Below are 10,347 nucleotides of genomic sequence, written 5' to 3'. Positions count from 1 at the left end.
CCATAAATCTCTTTCCTGGTGGGATAAAACACCTTGCAGGATACATAGTGATGAGACTACTGAGCAACTCCATTGAAGTGATTCCTCCCGTAATTAGGAAAGCCCCCATGTCACCAGGATTAACAGACCTATGGTAACTGGTGTGTACCTTTTGCTATTGAATTTCTTCATGACAGTACTGAATTTGGGAGTCCTAATAAACGAGGGTTCGTAATTGAGCAATCAGTCTTGCCAGATCAAAATCAAAATTAAAGCCCACCTCCAAGCAACACATCAATTTAAAATAAATAGCACCCCATACAATGTTCAGTAATATCATGGTTATCTGGAATTCAAAATCACTTATTTTCAAAAAAAAAAAAAAGCACTGATTTTGAAACATTTAGCTCTTTTATACAATATAGCTGCAGACAGGCTCCAAAATTCAAAGCAAAATTTAATGCATTTTCAATTTTGTGTAGAGTAAATGAATCAATTAAATATACACTGAACAAAGAATAGTGTGAATAAATCTCATTCAAATAGAGCAAATCAACTAGACGTTGAATTGGACATTGAACCAGTATTTCATAAAAATCAACTAGATCTATTAAGAGAGGAAATCCAATAGAGCATTAACTTTCATGATACAACTGCAATCACAACCAAGGGTAATCAAGAACAGGACGAAATTCTTGATCATTGCTGAAGCGAAAATCTGTTCTGAATCAATAAAATGAATGAATGCTAACAAATTTTTCCCATTTCATGCAAATAAGAGAAAAATTTATAATGAACAACATTTAGGAGAAGGCGTCAAGCCTTGGAATCCCGTGAGCAGAATGTGAACAATGAAAATCACAACCCAAGAAAAATCACACATTTTTGCTAAAGAGCACTTCGAAGAAAGTGTGCTATGCACCAAAATAAGTTTCGAGACTCGAGCAAATCAGCATTACAGCCGGTTGAATGCTTTTCCCATTAGCACAGAAGAAATGCAGGCCCTCTGCAACAAATACTGAAACCTTCAAGCCTTATGATGTCTTATCTGTTTGAAACTTAAGCCTTTAATATAATCGAAGATTCAGATGAAGCTAAGATCAAGCAGCACCAATCGGTAAAACTCTTTCTGAAGGGTTTTGACAAAACTAGATTATTGCCAAAAAATCATTGAATTCTATATTACAAAGAAATCCAAGCTAGGGGTTCTCAACCCTAGGCAACATAATCATTCTCCAACATTGGTTGAGTTCGAGTCCCACCAGCTGCCGGAGCCCTAGTAGTGCCAAAAACAGACGTCTGCAATGCCTCTCCTTGGTCTGCTTGGTTTTCCATCTTGGTAATCTTTGCCTTCCTACAATACGCGAGGGTTACAACTACCAGGTATATCAACAAAACTAAAAGGACCACGCCACCCAAGATAGAGCCAAGTACAATTTTCCAAGTATTTGATTTCTTCTTCTTCATGGGCACTGGTAATATACCATTGTTGGTTCCTGGAGCTGGTGTTATACCAAGAGTCGAGGGTGCCGGAGAAGGGGCAAGAGATTTGGAAAAGAGACCAAAATGTCCTTGATAATTTGTTAAACAAACATTACCAGAGCTCACATTGCTGAGGCTTACTGATCCATTCAAGTAAAAGGATACGCAAATGGCTGTGGACGAACCTATAGATGCCTTCGGAAACCTAATCGAGATCGGCTGCTTGGTGGCGACAGCATTGAGTTCCGCCAAATTCAAGGCACTCAAATCTGTGGCATTGTAAGCCAAAATGCCTACAATAGGCCCCAAAAGGTCATATCCAGGCGTTCGATAGTAAATCCCTGACCAGTTACCCAGATTCTGATAAACAAGAGCACATCGCTGGACATATGGATCCAGCAAAACCCCAAAAGGAATATGAAACTCGTGAAAATCCATCCCTCTACGATATAAGCTACCACTTCGCAATCTAACTGCCCCCAGCGTAATACCAGACATATTTGACGGCACTCGTGCCTCATATGGAATGCCTGTTCGAGGCCTAACAAAGGCTTTGAAGGCATAATCCTGTAGAATGGCATCCAATGACCTTCTTGAAGAATTTAAAGACTCGGAGCCTGATGCTCTAACACTAGCCACTAACTGAAGGTAATCATATTCACTACCAAATGCAAGTGTAGAAAGAAATATTGCAGGAAAGAATTTCAGCATCAGTATAAGCCCAATTTTACAGCGTTTCCTGAGTTTCCCATACCTGAAGCTGCCCAAATGTGTATCTCTCTCCACATGATTGTACATTGAGCTTAGCGTCCGTAAATCCCCCATGAGCAGAAACCAATGTTTCTTCCTGTCCGCAGCCAATCGATTTTTGGCCTGTTAAATCCTCCAGCAGCTCCAGACTCATAAATGTTCTCTTCACTTAACCAGCATTCTTGAGCCATTGCCATAGCTTTCTCATTTTGGCTGCATTGCATTGAAGAAAAGCGCTGACCTCTGTAAAAAAATGGTGGAATATACAGCTGGAATTCAGTATTCAAAGGTGAAATGCAGTTCGATTACTGTCATGGGTAGATGAGAAAATTAGTGCATTGGGTAGAGATTCGAAATGGGTGTTGGGGGGATCGATTGAACACCACCGTGGATTGAAAGCAAGCTTCACAATAAATCTTGCTTCGGCCTGTTGGGTTCAAAATGCCTCCTTTCATTTCAAGCAATTCCACTGCGGGTAATAAAGAGAAGTAGCAGTGGACCCATTTACAACACTTCGCCCCCGTTCCTCGCATTTTACTGACGCCGTCGAAAAAATCCCGGCGCGGAAAGCGATAGCCAACGTGGCACTTGTCCGGGAATTGTCCAGAGTGGTATGCCAGGTACTTTATTGTTCCCCTTCATACAGCTGTATATCCCAACTCCAAGGCAATGGAAAGCAACATGTACAAAGGATATGCTTCTTGATTTCAAGTAATTTTTTTGGAATTACATCTTGATCTATGTACTTCTAGGAAATAATTGTTTTTTTTTTTTTTTTTTTGGGATTTTGTAATAAAATAAAAATAATAAGGTATGGGAAAGGATCTAGCAGTTTCACACTCTCATTTCACATCTGTATAGATTCAAAATGGTATGTGAGATTTCAATGAAAAAATGGTATGTGAGATTTCAATGATTTTTTCAGTATGTTTCTATCTATGAGTTAACTACTTAAAGTTAAGGTTTCGGTTGTTATTCATTGATATGCTTATAGAGACTATCAAGCATAGAGTAGTCAAAAATTGGTTATTTCAAAGTTTCACCCGATACACATTATGCCCTTGCACTAATAGTTGTTCACTCAAAAATACCTATGCTTCTGGTCAAATGTCTTATAATTGTTACAAAATGTCCCAATGATGGTGCACAAATGGATTGATTACCAACCAAAAGCACTAAAGGTTGATCATAGGTGTCATTGGTTTGATCCTTGGTCTTGATGCATGTGTCTAAATTGAGAAAATGTAAAGTTTAAGGAAAATGCTTGATTAGATTTATAGTATCTTAATCAATTGAAAGGCTTGTGTTGTTTATAAACACTTTCAAAATTTTCTTAGATTTCAAGTTCTCTTATATCAAATACCTAATTCAACCAAATTTATAGTGGGTACCTTATGTTTGCATTGTAAAATAAAATAAAGTTAAATAATTTAGTATAATTAATTGGAATAAACTAGAGTAATAGATGTGATAATTAAATAAAAATAAATATAGCCGATAGAAGAACAATGTTGATTTAATATATAGAATTGTTTTGCATGTATTCTAAAAATTATGCCCACTCACTATTAGAAAGAGTTGTATGTCCCTACTCTAAGGTAATGGAAAACAACATAGATAGGATATGCTCTATTGATTTCAAGTTATTGTTTAGAAGTATATCTTTAGATTAAATTATTTGGTCTTGATTAGATGGTTAATGCTAAGCTCAAGGTCTTTCAAGGAAAAAAGTTACTTTTTAAGTATTTCAAATTCTTGTTTTGTAATGCAATGAAATAAAATGTGAGAAATTTTATAGAACAGTAATTAGATTAATTGAATCAAATTAAATAATTAAATGGGTTGAGGCATTGGCTTGATTAGCAAGAGCTTTTGTGGTAGGCACAAGATCACATGGTGCAGTCTCCCCCTAACTCGCTCCTTATTGTTGGCAATGTCACAAAGGCATTATCATCCCTTTGAGTTCCTTCAAGTTAATCTCATGGTATTTTAATAAAGTAATTGAAATAAGATAAAATAATTTTAAGGTGATAAATGAAAACAATTAGATATATAGCTATAATGTGGATGGTAGAAAAATAATGTTGATAACATACATGTGTAGAATTGGTTCACCATTATTCCAAAAGAAATCCTTTACCTAATGAATTTCTCAAAAGCTAAAAGATTGTAGAAATGTTAAAGGTCGATGTCAAGTGTCATAGGTTAAATAATTAGGTATATAGCTTTAATATGTATGGTAGAAAAGTAATGTTGATAATATGTATAATTGAAACACCATTATTATAAAATTGTGGCCACTACTTCATGAATTTCTTTAAATCTAAATGATTGTAAAAATGTTTTTTAATTATGGAAAACAAGTTTTGATGAAGCCTTGAAACCCTACATAACTAAAAGATTAACATAGACAAAGCGCTTAAAGTATCAACAACATAATAGCCATAGGCTAAACAACAACCCCCCACAAAATAGCAAAGGGCTAATCACAAGTGTCATTAGTTTGGTCATTGGTATCTGAAACATATATCTAAAGTGATAAAATGTAAAGTTATAGAACATGTTTGGTTAGATCTCTAATATCTAAAGCATTTCAAAGGTCTATGATGTTTCTAAATATCTTCAAAGTTTTCCTAGATTGGTAGAGTCGAGTTCTCTTATGTAAAAACCCTACCTCAACCAAGTTTGTAGGGCAGTTGTTTGATTCCTGCAATCTACAGCAAAATAAGTATGATTGGTTTAGATAAATGGAGTATGAAAGTTGATAGTTAGATGAAAGATTTAGGTATATAGCTTTAATATGGATGGTAGAGGAATAATATTGATTATATGTAGAATTGATTCATCATTTATTTAAAATTTATGCCCAACACCTAATGAACTAATTTAAATCTCAAAGGTTTTATAAATGCTAAAGGTTGATATCAAGTATCATTCATTTAATCCTTGGTCTCTAATGCATATATCTAAATTGATAAAATGTTAAGTTTACAAAAAATATTTGGTTAGCTCTATAGCATCTAAAGCAATTAAAAGGTGTACAATGTTTATAAACCCCTTCAAAATTTTCTTAGATTGATAGAGTCAAGTTCTGTCACATCAAATACCTAGTTAAACCAAGTTTATAAGGGGTTGTCTAAATCTTGCAGTATAAAAATAATTAAATAATTTAGTATGATTAATTGGAATAGTTTAGAGTAATAAAGGTGATAATTAAATTAAAAGAACTAGGTATATAGCTAGTAGAAAAATAAGGTTGATAATATGTAGACTTGATTCACCAATATTCTAAAAAATTATTTCCACTACCTAATAAATTTCTTTAAATCTAATGGTTGTAGAAATTAAACACTTTATCCCAAGTCTATCTAGTTCAAGATCCTTTATCTCTAATGCATTATCTACATTGATAAAAAGTATAGAGTTCTAAAAAAAATGTTTGGATAGATCTTTAGTATATAAAGATGACATAGGGAGATATGGGGAATTCTACAACATGTGGAATAAAATCAAATTAAAAACATTCAACACTCCCTACTTAGAGTTACACATGAAAGCTATACATTGATTAAAGAAAACCACACAAAACACAAGGGCAGATGTAACATATTTGTAGGTGTAATTATTTCACTTCACATATAGAGAAACCACAACATGCCCAACTGTGAGGCCTTCCAGGTTGCAACTTATACAAAATAAGATGTCTACAATCACAGAGTCTTAACTCACATCTTTTAACTCCTACTCTCTAAGAATGCTCTTTCCTTCATCTAACCAAGCTTCTTTTATAACCAATTAAGCCACAAGTCAGCTAGTCAAATATGATTTCTCAAAGACCCAATATGCTCCTGCATCAAATACCTAAGGTTAATAAAGAACTAATGTCTACATCAAGGATGACTAATATTTTGACCTGAATCATGGAGATACAACTCAACTTGCATAATCCACGAATTGTCTTCAATTGGTTTGTCTTTCCACTAAACTAGGTATTCCATGTAGTCTTTTCCTTTGGGGCTTTTACTTATTCAGCTACTTAAGATCTTCTCAATGCTATCTATTTTCTTCTTAGGGTAATCCAAGTTACCTTTCAGCTTATCATCTAATTCAAAATACTCAAAGATATCTGCAATGTTGAATATAGGAAAAATATCCATGTCTTTTGGTAATTCAACTTCAAAGGCATTTCCACTATCAAACTTCCTCAGAATCTTACAAGGACCAAACTTCTTCATCTTCAGCTTACTGTAGGTACCAACTGAAAATCTGTATTTCTTCAAGTGAATCATTACCTTGCCACCAACTTCAAAAGATTTATGTCTTATCCTCTTATCTTCTCTTTGTTTGTATTCCAGATTACTGTCTTCTAGGTTCCTTTTAACTTCCTCATGTAAAGCCTTCATGAAATTTGCTAATTCTTTAGCTTCAACACTTTTCTTTGTCTCAAGGTTCAGATTTCTCAATTTAGTAATTCACTTTGGATTCATTCTAGTAAAAATCTCAAAAGGTGTCTTCTTAGTGCTCCTATTCATAGAATTATTATATGTGAACTCTATTTGTGTCAAAATCAAGCCTCAAGTAGTAGGCTTGTCTCCAACCAAGCATCTCAATAGGTTACCCAAATTTTTGTTCACTACTTTATATTTTCCATCTATTTGTGGATGAAATGTAGAACTAAACTTTGACTTTGTGTTCACCTTCCTCTAGAGTGTCCTCCAGAAACACTAGTGAATTTAGTATCTTTGTCTAAAACAATAGTTTTAGGCAATCCATGCAATCTCACCACTTCCTTAAAGAATAATGTTGCTACATGTACTACATCAAATGTCTTCTTACAAGGTATGAAATGAGCCATCTTTGAAAATTTGTCAACTACCACTAAAATAGAATCATTACATCTCTGGGTTTTAGGAAAACCAAGAACACAATCCATACTAACATCTTCCCAAGGCTTATTAGGTATTGGCAATGATTAATATAATCCCAAATTTGGGCTAGTCCCTTTTGCTGTTTGACACAACTTCTTACCATCTTTTGCACATCCTTATATATCTACAACCAAAAGTATATGTCTAAAATCAACTTTATTGTTTTATCAATCCCAAAATGTCCAACAAGTCCAACAATATATTTCTCTTTTATTATGTTCTCTCTCATAGATCCTCTAGGTATACATACTTGAATTCCCTTAAAAAGAATGTCTTCCTGAATAAAATAATCAGTCCACTTGTCCCTCACCATCTATTCCTTACAAGTTTTCCAAGGTTTTGCAAAATCATGATCAATTTTGTACAAATACTTAAAATCATTAAAACCAAGTACCTCAATTCTCATTTCTGTCAGCAAATTCCTTCTTCGACTCAATGCATCGACAACCTTGTTTGATTGTCCACTCCAGTGATTTTTTTAGCGAATCTTTGCCAATTGGCTATTTCGTCCCTTTGAGAAATCGCAATTTGGCTAATAAAACCTGCATATGGGGTCAACCATGTTGCTGAGATATTAAATAATTTGGGTTAAAATCCAAGGCTAATCACTCAATAGTTTATACATAATTGGTCCAAATCCTAGTCCAATCGCCAATGTAATCTACATTTAGAACACAATTATTTTAAAAATTTTGCCAGTGTTTCCCTAATGTTTTCTTATTGGACAATGCTATTTCGCCCTTAAAATAAAATAATATTTTCCCTCAGGTTGAACATCACCTACCATTTTATTGACGTGTGTCTCTAACTATCCCTATTTAGCCAATTACTTTATGTTTTGGTCTTCGGGACACATGTCCTAATTTAGGGAAGATTTAGACTTTATGGTATGTCATTTAAAATTAGACCCGAAATAGAGTTGAAGCCATTGATCTATATTACATCAACGATCCAAATTAATTCCTTTCACCATAAAAAATGATAACATTAAACGTGATGACAACCAAGTTGGCAATAAAAAAGGGCACACTATTAATTAAATCTAATGGATTGGCATACTACAAGTACATTGTACAGTGTACAATTGGCATGTGGGCCATGGACCACTTGCAACTCTATAAATTCACCAAAAATTTACATAATCTCTCTTTGGAAAATGACATATTATCAAACTATATTAATATTTTGTGTTATATGAAATAATTAATTCGCCTCTTACATTACAAAAATGTTTATGATCGACAAAATAAATCGCCTACATTTTTTTGCATACCAAAAAAAATCATTTTAATTCGCCACAGTTATTATTAAATTTTGAAACGAAAAGAAAAATTTCACCAATAGAAAATAATTTTCTCCCTTGCCTCGAATGAAAAAATCACCCTCGATTAGAAATTTTTCCTACATATTTAATGTTGAATTCGCCATCATTTTACATATTTTTCTCGAGAGGGGTTTCTTAAAGTTATCCTTGGTCCACTCTTATGTTTCAAAGAAAAGGAAAAGTTCTACAAAAACTCAACGCTCTTCATATGTCTTTGATTCAACTTATTTTGACTTCCCATAAACTGCAAAGATTAATGGTCAGTATACAACACAAAATCCTTAGGCATTAAATAGTTTCTCTATTTCTTCAAAGCTTGAATAATAATATAGAATTCTTGATCATAGACTGGATATTTTCTCTAGCATCATCCAAATTTTCACTAAAGAAAGTTATAGGTCTTCCTTCTTGATTCAAAACAACTCCAATAGCACTTCCAATAGCATCACATTCAACTTGAAAAACTTTACTGAAATTAGGCAAAACAAGTGTAACCAATTTTGCAATGTTTTTTTTCAATGTTTCAAAACTCTTATGCACTCCATGTGTCTACTTGAAATCCCTTTTGTCTCCTCTCATAGTCATATCATTACAAATAGAATTGAATTTTTTTATGAACTTCCAATCAAAATATGCCAATCCTTGAAATGATCTTACCTCTTGAACATTCTTAGGTGTAGGCCAATCAAGAATAACCTTTACCTTCTTAGGATCCATCTTCTAAAATAACAAAACCAAGATACAATATTTCTTTCTTTATAAATGAACATTTATTCAAATTAATCAACAATTTCTCTTCTTTCAATCTATGCAATACTTTTCTGGCATACTCAAGATGCTCTTCCTTAGTATTACTAAATATCAAAATGTCATCCAAGTACACAATCATAAATTTACCCAAGAATATTTTCAAAACCTCATATAGCAACCTCATAAAAGTACTAGGTTCATTAGTTAAACCAAAGGGCATAACCAACCACTCATATAAACCTTCATTAGTCTTAAAAGCAATTTTCCATTCATCCCCTTCTCCTATTCTGATTTGATAATAGCCACTTTTCAAAGCAATCTTGGTAAAATACTTCACTCCACTCAAATTGTCCATTATATCATCCATTATAAGCAAAGGAAATCTATATTTCATTGTTATATTGTTTATAGCTCTGGAATAAATGCACACTCTCCGCTCCCCATTCTTCTTAGGTGCTAACACAATAGGTATTGCACAAGGACTCAACATTTCTCTAATCAGACCCTTCTCAAGAAATTCTTGCACTTGCCTATTCAATTAGGCCTTTTCATCAAGTGTCAATCTATGTGGCGCTTTATTAGGCAAACTAGCTTCAGGCATTAAATCCATACAATGACCTATACTTCTCACAGGTGGTAAACCGTCAGGTACATTATAAAAAATTATGTCTTGGAACTTTGCTAACAAGGATTCAACCTCGGGTGCATGCTCTAACTCATCTTGTTTCTTAGTGTTTCTAGGAATCAAAGCAAAACAAACATTTTATTCCTTCATATCTATAGCAAATTGATTACCTTCAACCAAACATACTCTAACTGTGGTACAATGATTCACCTAAGGTTTCTCTACCAAAGATATCAATATTTGTTTCTTTTCATCTACCCAAATAGTATACTGATTCAATCTATGATCATGCAAAGCTTGTCTATCATACTGCCAATTTCTACCCAAAAGAATATGACAATAATCCATAGGTATAATATCACACAAGACTTCATCATGATAATTCTGAATTTTAAATTTAACAAGGCATTATTCACTTACAAGTAATTTATGCTCCTTTTGGATCCAAGAAACATGATAGGGCTTGGGATGTATTAGTCTCTACAACTGTAACTTGTTAACCAGCTCCT

At 33.7% G+C, this 10,347-nt stretch overlaps 1 protein-coding gene across 1 annotated transcript; it reads right to left on the bottom strand.

Annotated features, from left to right (window-relative positions):
- Window positions 1-565: 565 nt before the first annotated feature.
- On the bottom strand, window positions 566-2,701 carry LOC149556730 (uncharacterized). The gene has a single exon (XM_089831222.1). It carries the CDS (start codon window positions 2,284-2,286, stop codon window positions 1,195-1,197), a length of 1,092 nt encoding a protein of 363 aa, XP_089687348.1. The 5' UTR covers window positions 2,287-2,701; the 3' UTR covers window positions 566-1,194.
- Window positions 2,702-10,347: the final 7,646 nt, after the last annotated feature.

Source organism: Cupressus sempervirens, chromosome 5, assembly GCF_028749045.1.
Source record: "Cupressus sempervirens isolate cs-2001-9-10 chromosome 5, ASM2874904v1, whole genome shotgun sequence".
Classification (NCBI taxonomy): domain Eukaryota; kingdom Viridiplantae; phylum Streptophyta; class Pinopsida; order Cupressales; family Cupressaceae; genus Cupressus; species Cupressus sempervirens.
Note: the sequence above shows the minus strand (reverse complement) of the source record. Positions and strands in the feature narration are given on the sequence as shown.